The 27,401-nt window shown below is 37.0% G+C and overlaps 4 protein-coding genes and 1 non-coding gene across 5 annotated transcripts; 2 read left to right on the forward strand and 3 right to left on the reverse strand.

The window, feature by feature from the left end:
• The first annotated feature begins 2,860 nt into the window (after positions 1 to 2,860).
• Positions 2,861 to 2,967, forward strand: LOC141616084 (small nucleolar RNA R71). The gene has a single exon (XR_012530459.1). It is a non-coding gene; the product is annotated as a small nucleolar RNA R71 (small nucleolar RNA).
• A 3,190-nt stretch (positions 2,968 to 6,157) lies between these two features.
• On the forward strand, positions 6,158 to 6,606 carry LOC141614970 (enolase-like). Its single transcript, XM_074433608.1, has 2 exons — positions 6,158 to 6,254; positions 6,352 to 6,606. The coding sequence occupies exons 1-2, from the start codon at positions 6,189 to 6,191 to the stop codon at positions 6,556 to 6,558; spliced, it is 273 nt and encodes a 90-aa protein (XP_074289709.1). The 5' UTR covers positions 6,158 to 6,188; the 3' UTR covers positions 6,559 to 6,606.
• Positions 6,607 to 11,603: 4,997 nt separating this feature from the next.
• Positions 11,604 to 12,413, reverse strand: LOC141613640 (uncharacterized). Its single transcript, XM_074432383.1, has 2 exons — positions 12,213 to 12,413; positions 11,604 to 12,149 (listed from the first exon to the last, which is right to left on the reverse strand). Exons 1-2 carry the CDS (start codon positions 12,411 to 12,413, stop codon positions 11,604 to 11,606), a joined length of 747 nt encoding a protein of 248 aa, XP_074288484.1.
• A 334-nt stretch (positions 12,414 to 12,747) lies between these two features.
• Positions 12,748 to 15,257, reverse strand: LOC141613642 (uncharacterized). The gene is made up of 5 exons (XM_074432385.1): positions 14,636 to 15,257; positions 14,411 to 14,548; positions 14,028 to 14,313; positions 13,096 to 13,694; positions 12,748 to 12,959 (listed from the first exon to the last, which is right to left on the reverse strand). Exons 1-5 carry the CDS (start codon positions 15,255 to 15,257, stop codon positions 12,748 to 12,750), a joined length of 1,857 nt encoding a protein of 618 aa, XP_074288486.1.
• Positions 15,258 to 22,728: 7,471 nt separating this feature from the next.
• LOC141613643 (uncharacterized) lies at positions 22,729 to 25,961 on the reverse strand. The gene is made up of 10 exons (XM_074432386.1): positions 25,797 to 25,961; positions 25,445 to 25,711; positions 25,277 to 25,329; positions 25,051 to 25,181; positions 24,873 to 24,957; positions 23,935 to 24,052; positions 23,656 to 23,831; positions 23,500 to 23,581; positions 23,198 to 23,380; positions 22,729 to 22,911 (listed from the first exon to the last, which is right to left on the reverse strand). Exons 1-10 carry the CDS (start codon positions 25,959 to 25,961, stop codon positions 22,729 to 22,731), a joined length of 1,443 nt encoding a protein of 480 aa, XP_074288487.1.
• Positions 25,962 to 27,401: the final 1,440 nt, after the last annotated feature.

A 27,401-nucleotide genomic window follows, 5' to 3' on the forward strand; every position in this document is an offset into this window, starting at 1 on the left:
TGCACAATTGAGAAAATAGAAGAAATAGATAATATGACGGAAGATAAAGTGGAGTAGAAAACTCCCTCAATTCCTCAAATAGACCAAACACAGCAGGGGAGAGGTCGTGAACAAGTACAACAGTGCAGGGCGGTCAATCGACAACATCACTCAGTCGATCGACCAAGGTAAAAGGAACAGTAGCTCTTGGAAACTGCAGACCAGTCGATCGACTACACAGACCAGTCGATCGACTGGGAATACTGCTGTAACTTCTGATTTCTTCGTATTTGCTCAATTACTTGAGCTAATGAGGTTCAAAAACTTGCAAGTGCACAATAATACGCGCCCAAAAATTGCGCAAAACCCAAACCAAAGTCTAAAGTACTTAAAAATCCTAAGCAACAAAAATAAATGCGAAGTCTCGCGCACACAAAAGCAATAAAAAGAGTTTAAAAAGCAATAAAATGTTTGTAAGGCATGTGATCAACTAATAGTTGATCAAGAACGGCCTGATATAGCCCACTTTGGTCGGCACGGCTACATGAGGTAGCCTCAACGGTGCTCATCTTATCAGCTGCACCTTTCTTAGCTTCCGCGTCCGTAGGACTCAACGGGTCAATAGCTTCCATGTCTCCCCAGTCAATGATCTCCTCGAACTCGTCAGAACCCAAATCGGACTCTCTCACTTTGACCGGCTCGTCATCAACTTCCTCATCAGTGCCATAGATAAGGCAACCAAGACCGCCTCGTGAAATGATTGGCTCCTTCACAGCTGGAGCAACCCGCGGCTCTTCCTTCCCCAAACCAGCTCCTGCAATGTCTAAAACAACAGAATCTTCCTCCTTCTTGCTCCCAGTCTGGGGCGGAGGTGTTATAACAGGAATAGGAATAGAGACAGGCATATCAGGAAGCACAAAGTACGATTTCTTTTCAGAAACCGTATTACAGGTGACAGGCCACATGGGGTCTTTCTTCCTAGCTGTCTGGGCGAAGACAATAGAATGCTTCCCCACTTTGAAGGTCAGGGTCCCAGAACCAACATCAATGACTGCACCAGCAATGTATAGAAATGGCCTACCTAGAATGATAGGTATGTGGGCATCTTCACGCATATTTAGGACTACAAAGTCTACAGGAAAGAAAAACTTCCCTATTTGCACAAGGATGTCTTCTAGGACTCCTAAAGGCTGGACCGCAGATCGGTCAGCCATCTGAACGGTCATGTCGGTCACTGCAAACTTATTCAATTTTAACTTTCTAGCTAGACTCAAGGGCATGACGCTAATACTAGCTCATAGGTCACATAATGCCTTCTCAATTGAGAAGGTACCTATATTACAAGGAACGGAAAAGCTACCCGGGTCCTCTAGCTTGTGGGGTGCAGTGTGAGTTAGATAAGAACTTGACTCTTTAGTGAGTGCGACAGTATGCACTGTTTCAAGTGACCTCTTTTTAGACAGTAATTGATTCTTGAACTTCATGTAAGCGGGCACTTGATTCACTAATTCAAGGAAAGGTACTTGTACGTTAAGACTACGAACAACATTTTCAAATTTATTGAAAGATACTTGTTCCTTTGTCGGTACTAGTCTCTCTGGATAAGGGGCTGTAAGAAGTAACTTAGCCCTCTCCTCTAAGTCTCGCATGCCGGCATCCGTGGACTTAGGCTAGAAGTCCACTACATTCTCCTTATTGAAGCTTGACCCCTCTTCAGACCGTCTCAAATATGAACCATTGATCGATATTGGGTCGTACTTCGGAATCGGGACGGACCCATCAGCACTCGGGTCTTGCCCCAATACTTTCGGAGTTGTCGTACCCCGAAATAAGTGATCCCTCAAGTTGTCGGGCATTGGAGGACGAAAAGGCTCAATATCAGCAGCGGCCTCAGTCGATCGACCATCTTGCTCAGTCGATCTTGCTCAGTCGATCGACTGAGGCCTACAGTTCCAGAAGCTCCTGTAACCCGCACTTCAGTCGATCGACCGGGTATATCAGTCGATCGACTGATATACCTGGTAGACGCCTTTTTCTTGGTATTGTTCGTTACAGCTTTCTTTTGACTTGGTTCCGCCTCATTATTTTCAGCAGCGTCCTCGACCATAGCAGGCCCCTCCAGGGTGGACCCACTCCTCAAAGTAATGGCATTTAGGGTTTCTTTCTGGTCAGTTTGCGTCGGTAAGTGTCCCGGAGCTCGAGTCGTACTCTTGCTAGCCAACTGAGCGATTTGGCTCTCTTGCAGTTTCATCCCGGCCTCTCTAGCTTGGTACTCCTTTTGCAACATATTCTTCAATTCAGCAAACTCAGAATTTTGAGATTGTTGTTGCTGCAGCACATAGGGAGGTTTTTGAAACTGTTGTTGCTTATGAGGGGGCACATAAGTTTGCTGCTGCTGCTACTGTGGAGGTTGAGTCGGATTCAAGACATTCTGGCTACTCCACCTCAAGTTTGGGTGGACATTCGGCTCATAGTACGTGTTTGTCTGCCTGTAATGTTGAAAGGCAGCACAAGACTCAAAGGGACTAGGGCAGTTTTCTGAAACATGTCCCTCAGCTCCACACCTTCTGCAGACGAAAGGACCGTCTGACACAGCATTCACTTGTTAAATACCTTCTTTTGAAGCTCCTCCCAGTTCATACTTGTCAAATCTCGCAGTGAGAGCTTCTAGTGCGGCTACAGAAGAAGATTCAGCAGCTCTCCTCTGATTGCCTCTCGAATTCCCATATTCAGCTTTATGGGTGGCTAAGTCATCAATGATCTTTCACCCCTTAGTCTCTCCCATATTCTCAGCAAATCGGCCATTGGGCAAAGACATCCAAAATAGCCTTCGATCGTCATACTGACCCGTTATAGGCGATTGCAAAGACTCCATTTTTCGAACCCATGGTGCGGAATAGTTCGCACCAACTTCTTGAAACGGACCCATGCTTCATGAAAATTCTCATCCGGCCCTTGTTTAAAGCTCGTGATCTGAGCTCTAATGGCATTAGTCTTCGAGGCTGAGAAGTACTTTTTGTAGAATGCCAAGGTCAAAGAATTCCAATCGGTGATCCCATGAGCAGCTCGATCCAGATCTCTGTACCACTCCCTTGCAGCATCACGGAGTGAGAATGTAAACATAGTCTCTTTTATCTGGTCCCGGGTCACACCGGTCGGCGGGGGTATAGAGCAGCAATAATCGATAAATATCTCCATATGCTTGGCTGCATCTTCATTTGCAGCACCCCCGAACTGGTTTCTCTCAACCAAGTTGATGTAGGAAGGCTTTGGTTCGAATTTCCTATCAGCTCCAGGTAATTCGAACCCCTTGTAATGATTTTCAGCTGTCGGCTCAGAATGACTTGCTATAGTTGCTTCTTCAGCCATGACTGGAATTTCCGGAGATGTGACTGTCTCGGCTGAAGAGGTAGAAGCAGGAGATGTAGGTGGGTCTTCTTCGAACAGAGCGTTCTCGTAGTAACTTGACAGAGTACTCAGCTCTTCCTCTGTGGGTAATACCTTTGATGATCGTCTCAACTCACGCAAGGATTTCTCAATCTCAGGATTGAACGGTACTAGTTCACCACCCTGTGACCTGCGCATAAGAAGAAACTACAAAAAGAATATAAGAAAAGTTTAAGGAACGGATGTCCCTTAAACTAAGAAAGACTAAATAAAAACAACTAAAAATTATAACAATTGCCTGTCCGGCAACGGCGCCAAAATTTGATACCCGTCGTTGTGAGTACCAAAAATAAATTTATAATTACTATTAAAACTAACCTAGGCTAGTGGTAACAGGGTCGAACCACAAGGAGGCGAATGTAATCAATAGTTGTCTAATTAAGTCTAAGGTTGATTTAATTCGATCTATAGCTAAGGCAGTAAAAGACAATAAACTAAATGAACGGAATAAACAGATAATAAAAGAGGGTGCAAGGATGATCGGTTCACTATAGTTCCGGCGGCAGCAAACTAAGTGGGTCTAAATCTAACACATGGGGCGGGAAAACAAGAGGTCCTCTCGATCCACTCTCAAAAGATAGCATCTTTCGATCTCGCTATAAGTCCCTAATATCACTAATACTGACTCTCGTCCTGAAAAGTGACTAACAACCTAAACTTTACCTATCTTTCGATCTCAGCATAGTTTAGTCATTTTAATTGGTGGTCAATCAACTGTCCCTATCTCTCGATCTAATGGGTCAGTCACATCCTAAACATTCAACTAGTCGTGTGCACTCGATTCGTCGAATAAAGAATTAAAACAATTAAAACGGAGGTAAAACCTCACGTGGCCAGTCGATCGACCATCTATGGCAGTCGATCGACTGACACGCGATTTCAGTCCAAATTAATTCTACACCGCCTACACTATAATTCCCCTACATCCTAGCCCGAATAATTTAGCTACTCATACTAAGAATGATAACAACAATAAGATTGATGAAATAAACAGAAGAATTCATGATTAAAGCAACGGAACAAAAGGCTAGCATAAAACGATAATTATGGTATTGGGAACTAACTAACAATTCTATATCTATGAATGCAAATAAAGTAATAAACTGGAATAAGAAGAATACCAAAATCGCAGAAGAATTGTAACGGAATGATTGAAAGCAAGAACGAAAATCCAATGCGAAATAATATCCCGAACCCTAATTACTTGATAAACTAAAACTGAATGTAAAACTTAGATAAAAGTTAGATCCCCAAAAACTGGATGTTCTAGGTTACGTTATATAGAAAATATGCGTAACACTTATTATCAAAACCTAAACACAATGGGCCTGCTTTTCCTCGATCTTTTAATTCTCGTCTGAAGTAGCGACTTGGTCGATCGACTGAGGTGACCGGTCGATCGACTGAGGTGCAGTATACAGTAGCTTCTGGAACCCGTGGGTTGGTCGATCGACTAAGGGGGCCAGTCGATTGACTGCTTTAGCTGGTACTTGACTTATATAGTCTCGTGGATTTGTCTTTTGGGCCTTGAAATGCGCACCAAGCTCGTTCCTTAAGTGAATACTTCACGTCAAATGCAATGCAGGATACTCGGGGACGGATCTAGCTCAATTTCCGTTGAATTCTTCACATTTCTGCAATAATGTACAAAAACACGAAAGTAGACGGAAATAGGGGAAATGGTAGCTTAAACTACACAAATGAGCTCTGAAATGCGTGTAAAATGAGGTATAAAACATCATATAAATGACACGCATCAGTACCCATCGTAAAGTAATTTTCACAGTGGGTTATCCTAAAACTACTGGTGCTCTCAGTTTAAGGGTATGGTTTTATACGCCTGGCCCACTTATCGTTGTAATTTAGAGAAGATGTCTTTTAAATCGCTTTTTTTAGTTTGGGGATGGGCTGAATTCGCCCATTCTAGGCTCTATTGGGTTTGCCATAAGTAGCAAAACTGCCAAATATTTCAGGACAAGCAATTTACTACTGTTATATTTAATTTCAGCGAGATTATATGCTCTTTTTTGAGATCAACAGATTTAAGTGCTCTCAGTAGATTCCTTCTTTCTTTTGTGATTAGTTTGTAATTTATGTGTACTGTCTTGCATACTTTGTTAATCACTTAATCCTAATGTCGGTATTTTGTAATTGATTATATATCCCTTTTGTTACTTTCTGTAGGATCCAGCTCAGCAAACAGAAATTGACAGCTTCATGGTTCAACAACTCGATGGAACTGTGAATGAGTGAGGTTGGTGTAAGCAGAAGGTGAGTTATGGGCTCACAGACATTGTTTTTCAGTGTATTGATGCCTAATGTATGTGTTTTGATCAACCAGTATTGATTGCGCATGAACTTCATTTGACTACTATATTTGTCTTTGCTCGGTGTACTTATGGGTTCTTTGAATTGTAGTGCGAATTGCACAGTGTGATCAAGATGAAGTATGGCCAAGATGCAACCAATGTTGGTGATGAGGGTGGCTTTACTCCTAATATCCAGGTTTTGCCACTACAACTAGCTGCTTGTTCATTAATGTCTTTATTTGTGATCTGAGTTTTGAACACTGTATTCATATTCTGCTTTCGACCCATCGGGAGAACAAGGAAGGTCTTGAGTTGCTCAAGACAGCTATTGAGAAGGCTGGTAACATCGGCAAGGTAAATAACATCGTCAGTGGTAGTCTGTCAAATCTGATCATAGAAAATTTATTCACTGAGCTTATTTTTACATGTTCTCTATCGCAGGTGGTTATTGGGATGTATGTTGCTGCATCTGAGTTCTACAAGCAGGACAAGTCATATGACTTAAACTTCAAGGAAGAGGTATGCTTCAGTTGCCTTTCAACTTGGTTAAGATCGATTTTGTTTGATCGCGACAGAATGTTTACTGATTGGACTTCACCGATTGTGATGTTTGCAGAATAACGATGGGTCACAATGGATTTCTGGTGAGCCCCTCAAGGATCACTACAAGTCATTTGTGGCTGAGTACCCCATTGTGTCAATTGAAGATCCTTTTGACCAAGATGACTGGGAGCACTATGCGAAGATGACCGCAGAAATCGGAGACAAAGTACAAATTGTTGGAGATGATCTCTTGATGACGGTAGAAATCGGACTTAGTTAGTTTGCTCGTTATTTTGGCTCTGGTTGTGAAACAAGTGTATTGGTATTGGTATTTGATTTTAATGAGAATAAATCTATTAATTTTATCCAAATATCATCAATAATTTTTTTTAAAAAAAAGCCAAGAGGGATAAAGAACCGTTAGCTTACCCAACCGTTCTCTTTTACTAGGAAAAGAGAACGCTTATCAGGTGTTCTCTAAAGCTCATTTCAGCCGTTCTCTGTGATTATGAATACAAAACGCCTCTTCTAACAGTTCTATAAGCTTTAGAGAACACTGAGTTGGAGAACGCCTCTAAAGAGTTCTCTAATGTTAATTTCAACAGTTCTCTAAGCCTATTTCTGTAGTAGTGGAGGTTGAAGCGAGATATCGTAATGCTCATTTTGGCAAAGTTTAGCCCGACCACCTTAGCTTTCCCCATATTCTTTAGGGTTGCGGTAAGCGCATCCTGATGCTCAAGCATCTTGGCGATCTCCTCAACACTCATCTCCTGCGCCATAACGTACAAGGCTTATGTCTTTGGCGGCATATCTTTGAGCTATAAAAGGGAGACAAACGTAAGCACATAGCCTACGGCTCAAAGCTAATATGACCCGCACGAAACTTACTAGATCGAGTTACCACACGTACTCGATCGAGTAGGGGTCAATTGGTCGAGTAAGCCACCAACTCGATCGAGTAACCCAACTCCAAAACCTGCCCAGATCTGTCATAAAATGTACTCGATCGAGTCACATATGTACTGCTTATCGTATACATAAACCCGCTCGATCGAGTTTCCCTCCCACTCGATCGAGTCATGCTGACGTGACTACACTACCCGCATGTCTTTAACTTTATAACTTATCGTAAAACAAAAGCATACTTATACATTACAACTCCTATCCACATGTTACTAATATCACAACATTATAAATCTACTTTCGTCATATAGACATGCTTAAACCACAAATCATATCATTCATCTTTTCCACCACAACATCCATCTTACACTTCAACCAACATATGAATATGAACAATAGTAAACAATTAGCGATCCCATGACACCCCATAGTGAGCGGTTCAAAGTTCTAGGGCGAGTTTGTGACTTTAGTACGTCTTCCAAGTCTTTGCATTAACTCCTAACAACTCCTACCCGGGTTCATTTTAGTTTGACTCTCTAAGTTCATTAGGTTCATTAGTTACAGGTTCCAAAATCGTCGCTCTGATACCACATTGTAATACCCCCATACACCGAGGTGACTTTCCAAGACCACCTAGTGCATGTGACTACTACCATCTCGGTTACCCGACGCATACTAATCAAAAGTGACCATCAAGAAACGTACATTAAATAAATAATTTAAAGTGTTTACATCAAAACCAAACTGCAAAGTAGGATAAAACTATTCCAAATCAAAATCCAACTAAGTAAATAAAATGTCAAGACACAACAGCGAAAGACAACTATCAGACTTGTGGTGACTCCATCCCCAGCTAATCCCGCGCATATCCAATAGACACTTGCTAAACAACTGTTCACCATTCCCGAATGGATCACCACAGTTTTCACAACATTTAAACGGGGTCAGTTACTGCATAAAGAATACAAGATAAAATAACAGACAGTTACACAAACACAATCCTCCAACACCGTCACATCACCAATCATCTGACTACACACTAAAGTGTGTAGCCCTGCCAGAATATCCATCGTAACAGATATTCCATACCGCCAGTGTGGGACTGCAGCCGTTCCCATCTAAGCCCCGCTAATCTCCATCGAGCGAATAACCCATGTTTCTTAATGTGCACATCCCTCTTGTGACCTGAACCACAAGGGGCGAATCAAGGGCGTGAAGCCACTCCCGCAACGGACTCTACTCAGCCGAGGGCACACCTCGTGAACCACAGACAATCAACAACAACCAATTACAACATCAACATAAAATAATGCCAATACCAATTACGATATAGTCACATGCAAATTAAGCAACATCTATCAGATAATAATTTACACAATAAATGAGTAGGGAAACCCTATCTGGAATGAAATCACCAATCAACAAATTATAAGTAGCGGATCAAAAGCGTTGACCTCCAATAATCACATAATCATACAATTACAATATAGCATCAACAATACTCCCAATAATCCCCAATTCACCCAATTAGGGTTTAAACAAAAATGATGGATTGACATAAAAACGGTACAAGGACCTTACCGGCAATACGATGATCTCAACGATATAAAGAACTCCGAAATTCGATGACTCTAGCCCTTGTATTTATTAGAAATGCGATAATAGAATAGACGTTGTTAGGTTTCTTTCTAAAAAAGGATTAGGATTTAGGTAAAAAGTAGAAAAAAGTGGCAGAAATATTTTATATAACCTTTTCACGCGTTGCTATCAAACCCGGCCAAAACACGTATAACCCAACATACTCGATCGAGTAACTGTGGTACTTGATCGAGTATCCATCAGGCAGAACACGCTCCAAAACGCCAATCTAACTTACTCAACAGGGTAATCCCTACTCCATAGAGTACCCAACAGCTCATAAATCTGAGGTATTACAGGTTGTTGCTTATACTTCGCGACAATTGAGAGTTCATGAGGTTAACTACCCCACTAATGATCTTGAGATAGCCTCCATTGTTCATGCCTTAATGACGTGGAGACATTACCTCATTGGAGTTCGTTGCCGTATCTACACCGATCATAAGAGTTTGAGGTATATTTTCACCCAAAATGAGTTGAATATGAGGGAACGATGATGGTTGGCGTTGGTGAATGACTATGATGTTGAACTGTTATATTATGAAGGGAAGACAAATGTAGTTGCTGATGCCCTTAATAGAAAGTCAATTGATTCCTTGAGTTCTATCCGTGTGCTTCCCGATGACATTTTTACCGAGTTTCGTAAGTTAAGTTTGCAACTTGTGGATAGTGGTTTTGATTACCTCGGTGATATGGTTGCCGAACACGTTCTTCTTCGTGAGATTCATGATAACTCAGTGGATAATGTTACTTTCAAAAGATTTTAAGCCAAGCTTCTTTAAAGGAAAGCTAAAGATTATGGTATTGATGCCAGTGGATATCTTCGTTACCAAAGCCGCATTTATGTCCCCGATGCCATTGATTTGAAAAAGAGAGTTCTTGATGAAACTCATTTATCCCCTTATTCAATTCATCCCGGAGGAGACAAGATGTATAATGATTTGAAGCTTTAATTTTGGTGGCCTAACATGAAGAATGACATTGTGACTTATGTTGGAAAATGCCTCACTTGTCAACAAGTGAAGATTGAGCACAAGAAACCCGAAGGTTTTCTTTAACCGTTGGATGTGCCTTTATGGAAATGGAAATCCATCTCCATGGATTGTGTTATGGCTTTGCCTAAGACCGTTGGTGAAAAGGATGCCTTTTAGGTGATTGTGGATAGGTTGACCAAGTGTGCTAGGTTCATTCCTATCAAGGAGACTTGGACTTTAGATCGACTTGTTAGTGCCTATGTTGAGGAGATCGATCGTTACCATGATGTTCTTAAGGAGATCGTGTCGGATCGTGACCCAAGGTTTTGTTTGAGATTTTGGAAGGCCTTACAAGATGCTATGGGTAGTAAGTTGTTGATGAGAACCGCTTTTCATGCTGCTACCGATGGACAAACCGAAAGGACGATTGATGGAGCGGGTCGTTGTCCGCCATCAAACACATTTATACCCAACTACTAGTGTAGCAAGCAAGTCGGGGTCGATCCACGGGATGGGGGTATTCAAATTGTTCAATCTAATCATAGTTGTGCTAAGGGAGTGAGGAAATTGTTCAATCAACAACTAATCCTAGTTAAGTAACTAAATATTAGATCAATCCCCATGTTTGTTTCCCCTAATTCCCCACTAATCCTAGTTAAGTAACTACTCACTCATTATCATGGGAGACATGTTATCAATGGTGTCAATCAGCACAACAAGTATAAACATGATAAGAGAGTGAGGAAATAAACAATAAAGAGTAAAGAGTAAAGAGATTATACCAAACTTAAGATGAACAATTGAAAAGGAAAGAATAATAGAAGAAAACTTCATTGATTGATGACGAGTTGTCAATTCTCCAATAATAACCCAATAATCTTCAATTACCCAATAATAATAAAGCTTGAACAATAATTAAAGAAAGATTAATGTGGAATGTGTTGGAGTATGTGTCCTCGACAATAATGCGATCACATGTTTAAATCTCATATTAAGAATACATGAGGGAAAGTAATATTTTATTGTCAACTGATCCACATTAATCGGTAATGATTGGCTGACTAGAGTTTGACATTACTGTCATATGACGGTGGTGATCAGTTGATCCCTTAAGGTCATACCTCTAGGGTAACACTCTTAATTGATTAATTAATTAATTGTATGTTGATACAATTTAATTAATTCCTCAAATTGAACGGATGATTTTGTGAGTGAAAATACGTATCTTATTGTAATTCGATTAAATAAGATTCGTATTAAGTAATTAAATTGTTTTATTACTTAGATTTTATTATTGTTTATGAAACAATTAAAATATGAATGAATGTTTTATTATAAATACAAGTAGTTGTATTTTATAATTCCATGACCCATTTTAAGTACTTGTAATTGTGAATTACTAGTTAATTTTTGTATGTGATTTATTTTATTTATATAATGATTTTTAATAACTTAAAAATTAATTATTAAGTAACATGTCCAATATGTCACACTACACAAATTGACAATTGACAAAGTTAAAATGGAGGTCACCTATTATGAGGTAAAACCGAAATATAGGGTGTGAAGTGGGTGTTGATTTATCAATTACTAGTTTTATGCCCGTGCAAATTGCACGGGGTTGTCGTTTAGGGTTGAGAAGTAGGTTTGTTAATAGGAGATCCTCTTTCAAGGTAGTATTAATTTTGGAATTCTAGAATTACAGAAAAAAAAAATCTCAAAATTATAAGAGTTAACAAAAGTAGACAAATTGCAAAAAAATAACTACAACAAAAAACTGCTACGGGGGTACAATCAAAAGTTAATTGAACTATAGCTTCTCAAAAACTTCTTTATACACTACGTTGTTTGGTCTATTGGACACGCGTTTATCATTATCGCAAATCAGAACCTTCAATCCCTTTTTGCTTGTCACTCTTGAAATAGTGACATAGAGCTGACCGTGCGTAAACACCGACCTTGGAAGATAAAGCCCAACATGTGCTAGTGACTGTCCTTGGCTCTTATTTATCGTCATTGCAAAACACACCGCAACAGGGAATTGTGTTCTGTCAAACTGTACCGAAAACTTACTGGAATCAGATGGAGTAAGTGTAATACGGGCAATATGAACTTTATCGCCCTTATGACTACCCGATAAAACTGTTGCTCTAATCACACGTGATCCCAAATCTGTCACTATCAGTCGAGTGCCATTGCACAATCCGCGAGATTGGTCAATGTTTCGAAGAAGCATAACTATAGCACCAACCTTTAGCTTTAATTCGTGATTTGGAAGCCTCGAGCACTTAATAGAGTTAAGAAATTCTGTGGTGTACAAATCACGGAACCCAATATTACTCTCATCTTTACTAACCTAAATGCGAGTGAAGTAAATTTTCTCTGTTGCATCTATTCGAGATAATACGTAGTCATTAACCAAATCAACGATCTCATGTGTAGGTGCAAGGATGGCCCTCTCCTGAAGATACTCGGGATTCGATAGTTGATTCTCGAGGGATGGGTAAATGGCATCTACAATCGAAGCGATAGGATCTCCAGTGTTCTGAATCAAAATGTCATTCGGTAACTCTAATTCAACTTCCCCATCATTCAGATCTCCAGCATATCTGTGCGTCATTGGTGCTTCGTCCCCATATAATAAGCTTTGTCCTAATTAAGAGTTCTGCTAAATCACTTCCTGGTTTAATCCTTGAACACGTAGAATTTTCAACTACATTGAGTGGGATACTAACTCTCGAATGAGCAATTATTCCACCGGGAAGTAAGGTAGCTGCAATGCCGCTGGATGCTACGGGAAGCACAATTTGTCCTCTACTTCTCAATGCCGCACATAAGGTTCGCCAAATAAAAGTTTTACCCGTCCCTCCATATCCATATACAAAAAAAAACACCTCCGCGATTATTACGGACTGCGTCCATTATCTCATTGTAGACAGTCATTTGCTCGTTAGTCATGGAAATAAAAGGTGCACATGTTCTTCCCCTAAATAAACTCTGTCATAAGATAGCTCGTCGGATACTAACGTGTTCACGGGATGAGGTGTGGATGATTCGGGAAAAGGCATGTCTTCAAACCTACGTAAGCTACTGCCGTTGCGTTGAAGACATGCTTCAATATCTAGCAATGCATAATTCTTAAGTTCATCCTCCGTTAATCGCAACGCTGTGAATTTAATAGGCGCACACCATTTTAAAAGTATATTAAGCAATTATTACACGATAGTGCTTAAATAAAAGGGGAGTTAGTATAATATTATATGAATTTACAGTAATCACAAAATGCTCATTTAACAACTAACCTTGGTTTTGAAGCGCATTACGTTGTTTATATAGGATGTCATCTAAAAGATGCTTCCAAGTTTTCTCCCACACTTTACTTGGCATCGCTATAGTAGCAGACAACAATAAAGTGACAAAGAGGTTTCTTAAATAAGACCCGGAACCCCAACGGCTTGTTTCCTCTATAGCGTCAATGTACTCCTTATCATCTCCAAGCAGCCCACGCGCATAACATGCACCTCTGAATGTAGGATGCAAAACATCATCAAACCACCTTAAATCCTCATAAGATTTAGGACCCTTGACGAAATTTAATAGAGTTCTCATATAATATAGTTCACCACAATTAGGGGAAACATTATTCATTCTTCCAAGAGCAAAACCACTTTTTCTAGGATGCCAAGCACGTTCTTCTTGTTTCCACACGAATTTCGTCGGGAACTGGCTATATAATAGTTGTTGTGCCTCCTCGCTAGATTTATTACAATCCATCCAAGCCAAGAACTTTGTCATACCGATTGTGGGATTATCGATGACTGAATCAATAGGGTCTTCGTCATTAAAAACAACGCTTTGCTCATCAGGAAGGTGAAAGCGCAATCTTTCAACATGAGGAGTCCTATAATGGATTTCAAAGCCAAAGATTCTCCACACAGCTTCGCATGCTGAGATATAACGACAATCATGGAACCTCTGTATCTCATCTATGTGGTCGGGATTCTCCTCGTTTTGACGACGATAAGAAGATTACATTGTGGCTCGATTAGGTCCCTTATTTATGTACTTGAACAAATACTTGATTGATCGAGCTTGATTACACCATTCGACGTTTATGTGGGCACGATAATTTTACAATAATTGCGCATTTTATGGAACTACCCACTCATTGCCGAGTTTTCGTCCACTCTTCACCACGGTAAATCCCTTCTCCCTCCTCTTATATACAAGATACCCGTCGTCGTCAACCATTGTGCTTTCGATGCACCTCTTCGGAAAGTTTCTGGAGCACTTAGATGCAATCATACACGGGCAAGTAGGGAAGTCTTTGCCACATGGACCGTGTATCATATTCTCCTTCACAAGAGCATATAACAAAGGGTTTTCATCAGGATCGGGTATCTCGGCACTAATAATTTTATCTACATTTGCGGCCTCCAGGAATTTGTCATCACGTAGAAGAAATATTAGAATATGAGCATGTGGCAATCCACGTTTTTGAAATTCAATAGTGTACGTGCCTGAAATATTAGCCAAAACCATTTTATGTTTTTTATTCATACGACATTAGGAAGAAACATGAATGGTAGTGCTCGAAAGATTTATGTGTAACCTCACCTCCAATGACACGTCCGAATATGTGACAGTCTTTCAAGTCTTTCATTAATTCCGCCAGTTTCATCTTGAAAACACGACTAAGAATATCAGGTCGATCCTCCGGCCTCAAACCTCTTTTAGAGACAAATCTCATTATTTCTGGCCATTTTGGATTACATGTAAATGTAATGAACAAATCTGGATACCCATACCACTTGCAAGTGGTCATAGTATCTTGGAAATTACCTATAGTGTACCCATCTGATTGAAAAACCGATGAAGACATGAAAATACGGCTCCCGGCAGAGGATGGTTCGGTTTCTCCACGGTTGACCGCATTCGCAAGATTTTTATACGTTTCCACACGAAGCAACCCCTGATTATGACGAAGAAATGACAACCTCTGCGACTCAACCATCATATAACCATCGACAATAAATTGTTGAAGTAATTTAGAAGCTAACAAAAGAATAGGAGATTGAAGGAACGAAGATCTATCCTGGAGATGAAATGCAAGCCACTCTCTCATTGTTACTTTATTTCGTGGTTTTTTTTTCTTACTATTGTTGAGAGAAGCTTCGCTATGTAGGATGCCCGGCCTCCAACCGTCTTCGCCATGCGGAAAAAACATAGGATATTGGAGTGCTAAATATAAAGGGTGCAACTCGGATATACGCTGAAGTTCACCACTTTCCTTCTCAATAATAATATCCCTCTTTTCCACGGCGTTTCCAATGTCTCCTTCAATAAGAACGGCAACCTCAGAAGCTGTAGGACGGTTATATGTTCTACCATCATTTTCTCGTCTTGAAATAAGCCGAATAGAGACATCTCTTTCTATATCATCTGATAATCTATCTCTCGCCATTCTGAATCGCATAGCTAATATATTTTCCTCATCGATCATTCTTTGCAACAAACAAATTAGGTCATCATTAAACCGTTCCAGATTATTCGGGCTGCAAAATATAAAAGAATAATTACCCCGCAGGAAGGTTATCATGAGGTGCAGTCTATATTGTATGAAATTCGCAATAACATATAATTTGCAGTTATACCTATGAGCATTCTTACGGTTTTGATTCGGCGGTAACAAACTCCCGATGCGGTGAACGTTTTGGCCACCCATCCTATAAGTATATGGTCCTCAATCTTGATTTACAGAATTATCAATCTTTCCTCCCATTGACGTGAACGAAAACATTATATTGTTAGCCCGAATATTATCAATAAAGTTTTTGCTTAGAGTATGTCGCTGACTTAAAAGTTCCAACAACAATTTAGGTGGTTGTTTCAGAAGTGGAAGTGTAATTCTGCCATCAGAACAACACAATGAGAATGTAGGATGTAATGTATTCCTATCCTTACGTACTCATTCTAAGTACCACATCATTGCACCTCATTTGTTACATGAAACATCGGGGTCTCCAATATCCTTCAAGATCTACATCTAAAAATTAAATAATTAAAGAATTTTGAAAAAAAAGGGACGATATTTAAGATTTATAAACAATTAGCGTAACAGTAATAATAAAGAATATGTAATTTTAAAAATTTAAACCTTCTTCGTTAGCTCCCCTACTTGATGGATCGTCATATTCTTCGCTTAAATTTCTAACCAAATCACTGACCAATCTAGCCACAGGGTCGAGAGCGTGTTGAACTGAAGAGCTTGGTCGGGAACTAGTGCCTAAAAAATCAACTTAAACATTGACAAACACTTTGGCAACACCACATACCTATTGAAGAACTACAACATCCCTTCAATTAGATAACATAACATAAAATACGAAGTTAAACCTTCTTGTGAAAAAACACAACTCGATGAACCTCCATTGGTTGGACTTAAGTCGCTGATCAATTCATTGACTAATCTTGTTACGGGATCAGGTTCTTTTTGACTCGGACAACTTGGTCGAGAACTACTGGTACCTAAGAAAAATAACATCAACATTACTTTAATATAGACGTACAAAATACTTGAAGAACACCAGAAATCGTTAAAAATAACGTAACTAACCCGGGGTTGTACAACTTAACGGTGTAATCGAACTACCAGATGAACCATTCCTACTCTTCTTATTGACATGTAATTCTTTTCTATTAACTCTTGCCATCTTTGAAAGTAATGACGAAGGTAAGTTGTAATCATTTTCCGTAGATGGTGTTGGAGTTATAACTGGCCGAGTAGTCAGTGTAGTTCGATATGTCCTTTTGTTACCATGGTTTGAGTTGCTAGCTTCTCCTGTCACCCGGGTGGCTTAAAAGAAAACACATTATAGAATATGTGAATAAATGTAAATCCCATTAGGAATTAAAGACAGTTTTGACATTGTCAATGTTTGTACAATAATATTATCATATTAGTAAATAAAATCAAATTATCTCATATTGGCCGTGCAATTATACAAATATACACATGTAAATAAAATCATATTATCTCATATCGTGCCAGTAAATAAAAAAAGTAATATACGATTAAGGTAAATAAGAAAATTGTCATTGCTAATATCAGACAATGGAACACGATTACTGATGCGTGCCTTAAATATGATGTTTTACACCTTATTTTACACGCATTTCAGAGCTCAAATATGTAGTTTATGCTACTATTATCCCTATTTCCGTCTACTTTCGTGTTTTTGTATAAATTGCAGAAATGTGAAGAATCCAGCGGAAATTGAGCCGAATCCGTCCCTAAGTACTTAGCATTGCATTGAACATGGAGTGGATACTCGAGAGATAAACTTGGTGCGCATTTCAAGGCCTGAAAGATGTATTTGCGAGAGTTTTAAAAGCGGATTACCAGCTACATGGTTTATAGACTGTCAGAATGCTTCTCGACATTGCAGCCTTATTCAGATGGCTATATCTTGAGTTCTAAAACGGATAATCAAGTGATTCCAATTGAAGGTGAAAGCTTATCCTCTTAGCTTTCCAACGCCGTATAGAACGCCTGATTTGACCAAGTGATGAAGAAATGGCGGCTGTTTTAAGATCGGTGCGCGCTGCAAGAATTGTCAGAATGCATTACTGTACAGCGCCTGTGGTCGATCGACTAGTCCAAGTGGTCGATCGACCACCCCACGAGCTGATGCGCAAATTAAAAGACGAGGAAGCCCATTGTAATTAGGTTTAGGAATAAGGGTTTTACGTGACATTCCTATATAACGTAACCCTTTCCTATTCATTAAGGGGGATTCAGTAGCTTAGTTTAATTCAGTTCCCATCATACAATCGAGTATTCATTAGTTTAGATTAATTTTCCGTCAATAAAGTTTTCTTTTGCATTAGGGTTTGATCATTTCGCTGCAATTCCTCTTTACGGTATTCTTTGTTCTTCCGTTCAATTTCGTTGCTTTTATTTTTCCATAGTTACAATTGCTAGTTAGATCTCCCAAAGCCAATTTATCGTTTCATATTAGTTAATTATTTAGTTAATTCAATTATGAATTCGTTTGCTTTAGTTGTCAATTTTACTGTTATTATTATCGCTAATATGTCTAACTAAACACCCCTTGCTAAGATGTAGGGGATCTATGGCGTAGATGGCATTAGAATAGGTCACCGCATTAGGGCTTGGTCGGTCGACTGGCTTAACTAGTCGGTCGACTGAGCCGGTTAGTCGATCGACTGGGGTAGCTGGTCGATCGACTGACTTCGTGTCTGATTAGCACCGTATAATTCGTTAAGTGCAATATCTAACAATGAGACCGAGAGGAGACTTGTTAGATGCTTAGTTTTGACCAACCCGTAGACCGAGAGATAGGGAAGGGCAATAATTAACGAAGTAAGACGACTAAATTGCTGAGATCGAGAGATAATGTAATTTAGGCTTTAGGAATCACTAATCGGGGCGAGAGCTAGCATTAGTGAGACTTAGGGAATGGTAGCATAGGCCGAAAGGAGCTACTAGTTAACTTGGACCGAGAGGACTTGTTTTACCCTTCCTACACGACCGTATTTCGGACTTACCTAGGATTATGTGTCATCGCAGCTATAGTGAACCGACCATCTTAGCATTTGTTTTATCATTGTCTGCATCCTTTATTACTTTTATCTGCTTATTTAGTTTATGTCTGTAGACTTAGTTATAATTCATATCAAAACCCCCCTCACTGTTACAGTTAGACTAAAATAAGAAGCAACTATTATCTCCCTACCTCCCTGCGGATCGACCCTGTTACCACTAGCTTCTGTTAGTTTTAATAGGTTTTATAAATATTATTTTTGGTGCACACAACGACAGGCATCAATTACTATATCTCGAATCTTGCGTTGTTGAATTAGATACAGATTCGGACTGATTGTTATTAGCTACATGTTTGGACACAAATGAATTAGAAACACAACAGACCGAAATAAAAGACTTAATAAGAAGATAAGATGCGACCCAAACTAAAAGCAAACGGGTTAATCGATTACTAAAGTAATCGTGCACTTAGACGGCCCAAATGGATAATCCATTAAGTAATACATGACCATAAATAACCGTACGCTAAGACGGCCCAAATCAACTAAAATGACAAAATTTAAATGGCAAATGAAAGTCTGATATAGACCTAACATAACTGTCCACTAAGACGGCCCAACATTTAAATCAAGTAAAATAGCAAAATTTAAATGGCCCAAATCAACTACAATGACAAATGACAGTCCAATTAAACGGCCAAAAAACCCTAACTAAACCAAGGATATATATAGACCTTATCCTAAACCCTAATTGTATTACAACTCTTACCCACTCATCGCTCTCACTCTAGCACTCATCCACACCGCCGCTCTCCCAACTCTCTACCATCATACTCACCAATCTCCCTCACCCTCAACACTTCCGATCACCATTTTCATTCACTTAGTAGTTGTTCATCATCAAAGTTTTCATATTTTCGATCATAATCTGCGATTTTATCACTTTCTGGCCATCCTATAAATACACTAAGAAAGCCAAACCCTAAAATTATTACATACATCTCAGTCACTCACTCTCTCACTATAAGCCGTCACCTCCTCTCTCACTATAATCCTCTCAACTCTGTCCGTCCTCCTACACTCCTCTCTTATAAACAACTCTGTCTGTCCTCCTCTAACATTCCGATCATCATTTCCGTCGCCGGATCATTGTTATCACTCTCGCCGGATCATTTTTTACAGTTCTTATTATAACAATGTTTAATATAACAATCGCCGGATCTAAGGCGATATTTTTCAATTTTTACGTTTTTGGAGAAATACATATGTATTAATCTCTAAAAATGTGAGTTTCATTAAATTGTTCGGTATTTAATAAATTATCTAATATTTTTTTTAGATAGTAAATTTTTTATAGATTGTTCTTTTGGTTTTCATGTTCATTTGATCTTAAACCAATAGATCTAGTGAATATGAAATCGGAGGCGATTTTTTTCAATGTTGCGTTTTTAAGTGCTCCTTTTTTCTGATTTGTCAATAAGGCTGATAATCCATATTATTACATTGAGAAATTACTTCTTTTTGGAATATTGCATGTGTATTTCGCTCTAAACAAATAGGTTTCCTATTTTTTCCGGAATTTATTCAAGTGTATCCTTACTTTTTTGGGAAACAAATATTTTTATACATTGTCCGTTTGGTTTTTATTTTAATTTGATCATAACCTATTAGATCTAGTGAGTATTAAATCATAGGCTTCTTTTTTTTAAAAAAAATTTTTTGGGTTTATTAAGTTCCCAAATTTCCCGATTTGTTAATATGGGTGTTAATCCATTTGATTACATAGTAAAAGTACTCCTTTTTTTTGGAGGATTACATATGTATTCATCTATAGACAAATGGGTTTTCCTTATTTTTTCAGTGTGTATTCAATTCAATTGTTTCATTTTTTTTTGAGAAAGTAAAACATTTCTAGATTGATACTTGGGTGTTCATTTTCGTTTGATCTTATACTCCAAGATCTACTGAATATAAGGTGAATATACTATTAAGTTTTCTGATTAATTGTTTTACATTTTTCGTGTTTTATTTTTATGTTCATTTATTCAAGTACAAATGATAAATGATGAATTATATTTTGAACATGCAGAGCCGAATCCAAGTTATGGCCGTATGAGCCATGTCCGACGCTAACTTTGTCAGAATAGTTGAAACTGAAGTATTAAGTTACACAAAGATCTGCGATTTGCATGGAAGTAACACATGAATCCTAGGCAATTTTTTCAATATTTCGTTTTTAATTACTCAAATTTTCTGATTTGTCATAAGGGTGTCAATCCATTTGATTACATATAAAAGGTACTCCTTTTTTGGGGTTTTGCATGTGAATTCATTTATAAAGAAATGGGTTTCCCTAATTTATCGGAACTTATTCGAGTGTCATTTTTTTAGATTGTTACTTCGGTGTTAATTTTATTTGATCTAAACTCTTAGATCTAGTGAATATAAGGTAAATATATGATTAATTTTCCTAATTAATTGTTTTACATTTTTGGTTTATTTATTCGAGTATAAATGATAAATAATAATTTCAATAGGCAAAGACGAATGTATGTTATGGCCGACTTAGAACAACACGACAATGCAACAAATGATTAATAGATTGTTGTAAACAAAAAATGGTTGAAAATGTAGGTGAACAATTATCAGATGGGATCATATAATTGTATTTCGTTCTAAAATTGTACAAATTTTAAATTGTTTGTAAATTGCATAAAAATTTTAAATCGTTTGCAAATATTAAATGGTCATACAAACTTGTCGAAATCGTTTGGAAATTTAACGGGTAAATTTCCGTATTATTAACGATTTAAATCGTTTGCAAATATTAAATCGTTTTTTTAACATGGAGATTGTCGATATTAATAAATTGATTTATTTGTATAATACAAATCGTTTTTCCTTGTAAATAAATACTCTTCACTATAAATTGATCTCAATCGTTTTCAATTAATAAACCATTAATATTAAAATAGTTTGCATCTTTGTTTTCCTTAATTTATATGGACATTGTCGATGTTAGTACTAAACAATTTACATTTTGTATACTTTTTGCAGATTAATTTGTTTTCCTGAGGAATTGAAGGATTTTGTTTATATAATTCATGGTGAGCTGATCGATTATTCCCATCTCAATACAACCAATTACAGATAAGTACCGAAGTTACCTATACTTCTTCTCCTGTTTTTCCTTGTTTCTTTGTTTTCCATGATCTTCAACGTTATATTTTCTTCAATTTAGGATCATTCTAAATTCGGAAGCCAAAAGAAATTGGATTGAAATTTTTTAGGGGTTTATGTTTTCGTTTTATAATATCTGATATTTCTATTATGTTGTGCTGCATCTTTTTATATTATTGTTCTTAACTGCTGTCAGTTTTGGTAGTAGTGGTAGTAGTTGTCAGTTTTAATTGTATAAATCTAGTTTTGGTAGTACTGGTTGTAGTTGTCAGTTGTAATCGTATAAATCCTGGTAACTGCAATATTTTATTTATCAATGGAATTAGTAACTAAAATTGACGACTGGTAGCTTAGGACTCGTGGAAAGATATAAACTGCTTGTAATTCCGTTTTCTGTGCCATATGTGAACTGGTTTTTAAAGCTGGTGTTAACACCGTGCAACTCGTGCTAACCCAATTCATAAATCGATCCGTGATACTCATTGTTGTATGAATAACAACATATTTGTTTGAAATTTTGGGGAAAATTATAGGTGAATGGTGATATATTTTCGTAACATCTCAATATGATTAGTATTATTTTAGTAGTTGTCGGTTTTCATTTTAAAAATTTTGTTGGAACAGTTGCAGAAATACTTACTGCTATTAGTAGGTATAATTTGAAGTTATTTTTCGTGGTATTTTTGTTGGAACCGTGCAACTCGTCTAAACCAATTCATAAATCGACTGTCTGTGATATTTTTTGCTCATTTATGTCAGTTTTCCGTAGTAGGTATAATTTGAAGTTATTTTTCGTGGTATAATTTGATGGTTCTTATATTTATTTTGCAATTTTTTTTGTCATGTTTTCCTTCTTTAGCTTTTAATATTGTCTTATTTTAAAGCTAACAGTCCTTTGTTTTTATATTGTAGATTAATCGTAATTGTTAAATGACAGCAAGTGGAAATCTTTGGTTGAAGATTGTTAAGATAAGTTCCCTTCTTTATATTTTGTGAATTAACTGTTTAACAAACAATGTTCAACTAAAATACGAAAGCACCACTGTACTTATAAAAACAAACAAACTTCAAACGTCATACAAATTGTTCAAAACGTAAACAAATACGAAAAGTACTACAAAGTCTTCAAGCGTAAACTGAAAAGCATAATTCAAGATAAGGCTCTCGTAACAAAACAAAGAGCAAGACTACTTCTCGATTTTGATATTCTTGATTGGAATAGTTGCTTTGCTTGATGACCCTTGATCCGCTGACAATTCTCCTACTTCAGTTATTTCGAAGCCGTCATCTTCCAAGCATGCTCGCTTTTGAGGCAATTTGCTAATTGGTGTGTTTTCTATCTCCTCCTCGTCATAGGTCTTCACGTTTTCCTGGTAGTACAATAATAGTAACATCATTAAAATTGGTCTTTAAAATGGTCTAAGCATATATGTGTAATCCATATATGTGTTATCCAAAATATCAATGAATGAATTTACTTACTAATAGCATGAGTTATGTGTTGCTGATCTCACTTCCAGAGATTGTTATTGCTAAATTTTTTCCGCTGCTTTCCGTTGCCTTTATTTTCAGAATAGTAGGTGTTCGTCATAGTTGTTAGTCTTATGAATTGAATTTTGGAATAATTTTTCGTGTTGTAAGTGATAATAAAAGTACCTTTCCGCATTCTTCTAGTTCTTTCCATTTGGCTATCACATCCTTGTCGCCACACAATTGGGTTGTTTTGTAGCAAATTGATTTTTGACGTATATTGTACTCTTGGTCGACCATGATTTTGGCGATGAACTCACGATCCATAATCTCACGAAATTCAAGGGGCACCGCCTCTTTGTCTCCTTCCTGTTTTTTTGACATGAGTTAGTCAAGTTCCACATGCAATAAAAATGAAGACATATTTTAAATCAATGATATTGTACCCTTTCTTGTGCCTCTAGTATTGTTGATGCTTGTTTGCCTACAATTTTAGAGATTGGAGAGTCCCACAACATAAGTTGCGCCCTAACCTGATCCCCATCACTTGCCTCTACTTTTAGCTGGAACCTGTTTTTTAAATCGTTTAAAAATATTAGTAGTTGTTAGTTGTAGCTACATTTTCGTTTTAGATTTTAAATTACCTTGGGTATGCCTTGGGAACCCCAATATTTTCTACTTTACAACCGGGTTTTTTGCAATACCATAGTTGATCAGCTTCTTGAGTAACCTTTCCTAGGCATTTGCCGCATGAGTTAAAATACCAATGAACAGATAAGTTCATTTCTTCAATGTAGACTAATGTCACATAATATCCGGCCTATAATTAAAAAAGAAATTTGATTCATTTAAGTGTTATTAAATAAAAACATCGACTTATGAGTTTGTTTAAAAGTTCAGAATGTTGAGTAGCAAATCTTTACCTTATTTGTCCCTTTGATTGATGCTAATGATTTTATTTTTGAACCTGCGAGGATGTTACTTTCCTTGGATGCTTCCCCAATTGGACCAGAAATAGCATCATTTGATATGGCCTTGATCCTTCAAAGTCGCATTATAATGAAGTTGTCATCAAATTATAAAAGGTATGTTATTGATTTATGCTACTTAGAATATTATAATAATCTATTTGGTTAAATATCGAGTAAAACATACACCAACGACCGAGTTTCACAGATTTTTATAATCATAATATAAACGGCACTCTCCGGCCAGTCACCAGTGAAAGGGCTGTGTGATTTGTATTCGAGTTTGGGTCGTTTTGGAAGGTGCGAAAAAGGGTGTTCTTGTTGTAGTTGTAAATATAGTAGGGTTATTTTTATTGCATGTAACGAAGAAGAGTGTTTATCTGTTATAAAAAGGGAAAATATTGCAGGCAAGACAGTGCTTCTATAACACACAACGGAAAATTTCCTTCCTAGTGTAACAATAGTCTTAAATATAAACCATTCATTGGCTGTTTTTTGGTAGATTCAGATAAGTAGATAATCTAAACATGAAGTTCAGTGTTTTACTTTTATTATCATCATCAAACTATACACATTATATGTCATAAAAAAACAACGGATAATTTCCTTCCTAGTGTAACAATAGTTTTAAATATAAACCATTCATTGGCTTTTTTTGGCGGATTCAGATATTTAGATAATCTAAACATGAAGTTCAGTGTTTTATTTTGTTATCATCATCAAACTATACATATATTATGTCATAGTTATGTCAAAATGTGTAAGTTAAAAATTGTAGGGATTTAACATTGCATGGACATAACCGTTTTAAAGGTTTTGTAACGACTAACTATTATACACTAGGATAGAAGTGAAATTTAAAAGTAAAGCTTTTTGTAAACAGAATATGAAACCTGTTTTTGAACTCCTCTACTTGTGGAATATTTGGATTGAGTTCAAATTTTGTCGCCCCTCTTGTTGTTGAAAGCGACACGTTACCTGTTGTAAAAACAAAATTTATAAGGCGTAAGGAAATAAATTTAAATGTAAATATATTCTGATTGTTTGGAAATTGGGTGAATTGATACTTACCAAACCATTCTTTCCTTTGGACACATTTGAGGACCAAAATTGGTTTCTCATCCATGTACTTGCATTGGTCTTGTAGCTTCGCTATCTCGAGAAAGTAGCGTTCCCAAACCGTTAGCTTTATTCTCCTTTTCCTGTAAATGTTTGTAATTTAAATTTAAATAATGAGAAATGATTACATGATTAAGATTATAAGATTAAAAAAGGGATCTATGTTATTAAAGCTCACTGTTCGTCCATTAGGTCAATGCACAATTTCTTGTATCCCTTGATTTCTTCATACTCATGAAATTGAGTTAAAACACCGATAACATCTTGACATGAAAATAAACATTTGTTATTCTTGTTAGATTATTTTTTTGATTGCATAAATAAAAAAAGTAGTGAGTTTGTTCACCTTGTAGTATTCATTTTTGACATTCCCATGAATAATATCTTCGATGCTTACGAATGTGAAGGCTTGAGATGGTATTTCGTGCCCATCAACTTCTTTCACTCTTGTTGTAAATTGCATCACAATCCTACATTTGTGAAAAGTTGCTCTGTCCTTTCCAATATTTTTTTCCGTCAGAAACTTCGAAATAGTGTAAATTTTTCCTTCGTGCATCATTGGTTTGAAAATCCGCACAAGTGTGTTTGCTACAGTAACTTGAATAACCTCACCCTAAACGATATTAAATTTGTTAACTTTAAAGACGTAGTCATTATTTAGTGGAAACGAAAATATTGAAATCGTAAAAGAAATTTACCTCACTGTCGATACAAATGAACTCCATTCCGTACACTATTCTTTTCGTAACATCTTGTTCATCCGAATCCCGAATCCATTTTCCAAGAACCCGAATCTTGACTTCATATGTCTTTTTGTATGCTTCCATCGCTTTCACTCTCGTTGGTACCATAATTGTTGCCATAGTATTTTCCCTTTTTTTTTTTGACAAATTTCACGTTTTTGTTTTTTTGACAAATAACGTTTTTGTCTTTTTAGCAGATGAAATGAAGAAAGATATAATATCTATAATATATAAAATAATATGTGAAAGTTGGTTGAAAAGAAAGTGGTGAAGGGTTATGGAGGCAGTTTTAGGAGTTGTGGAATCATGTGTTCAACTACCTAAAAAACATGAGGGTTTATTAGGGTTCATTAATGGATCACTGATATTTTATGGGGATGGATCTGTTAGTCTGTTATCCATAGTGATTTGGGTCCATTGTGATTCTACATTGGACTTAAACAAATTTGCATATTCGGATTTGGGTTTAATTTTTTATATGATGATATTGGGCATTAAAGTTTTACTTGTAGTAGTAGAGAATACCGGGTAGCCTGTTATTGCTACAATTCGAAAGCGGGTTGTTGCTTGATAGCAGTTGCCGTATTTTTTGCTCCAAGTATTACCCCGATGATGATTGGCTCTCTATCCAGATCTGAGGGGCCCTTTATTTTATTATTATATTATATATATATATTATGTAATATTATATTATTATTAATAGTTATATTATATTGAATTGGAAATTAATGTAATATTATTTAGACTTATATTATATTGCTGCTGTAATTTATATTATGCTGCTCTAATTTTATATTATTTAAATTGAATACTGAAAATTTCTAAAAAAAAGTGATGTAATTTGTATTATAGAGTTTGTATTTGTATTTTTGTATTTAATAGAACATTGTACTTTAAAAAAAAGGTGATGTAATTTGTATTGTACGTTATGTTAATAAAAGCAAGGCTGTGTAATTAATTCAGAAATACTTAGTGGTTCCTGAAAATAAGGGTTTACATATTTGCATTGAAAAGTCAAAGGAACAACCACGTGCTGACAACTCAGCACTGTGGTTGTTCTTTTAATGAATAGGATTTTATTAGCATGCTTAAGGACATAATGATGTGTCTTTTGCATATAACAAGAACAACACCCTACCCTATATTTAGATAAGAGAAAAAGGGTGTCTTAAAAAGAGGGTGTGCTCCCCATACACCCTATGAAACCGTGACCCCCTTCCCCTCTCATGATATTGTGAATTGTTCTCTACAATTCATTTATTCTTACAACATAATTATTTTGATAATTTCTCTACATTCTCTCTAGATCTTGTGAAGAGCTAATATGAAAGAATAACTCACATATCTCTAATATTATTCCCATTACTAGTAGTAGTATACAATAATATTAGTTGTTAATTTTAGGGTACTTCTACTAATTTCTAGTAACAAATTAGTAAAAGTATTAAGAGGGATTACCTTGGTACAAATCCTTGAGGAGTAGATCCTACCATTGCATCTAAGGGTTTTCTTGGAGCATTTGGTTTTTCTTAAAGAAGACTAATTTGGAAGGAGTTCAAA

This window comes from Silene latifolia, chromosome 11, assembly GCF_048544455.1.
Source record: "Silene latifolia isolate original U9 population chromosome 11, ASM4854445v1, whole genome shotgun sequence".
Lineage (NCBI taxonomy): Eukaryota > Viridiplantae > Streptophyta > Magnoliopsida > Caryophyllales > Caryophyllaceae > Silene > Silene latifolia.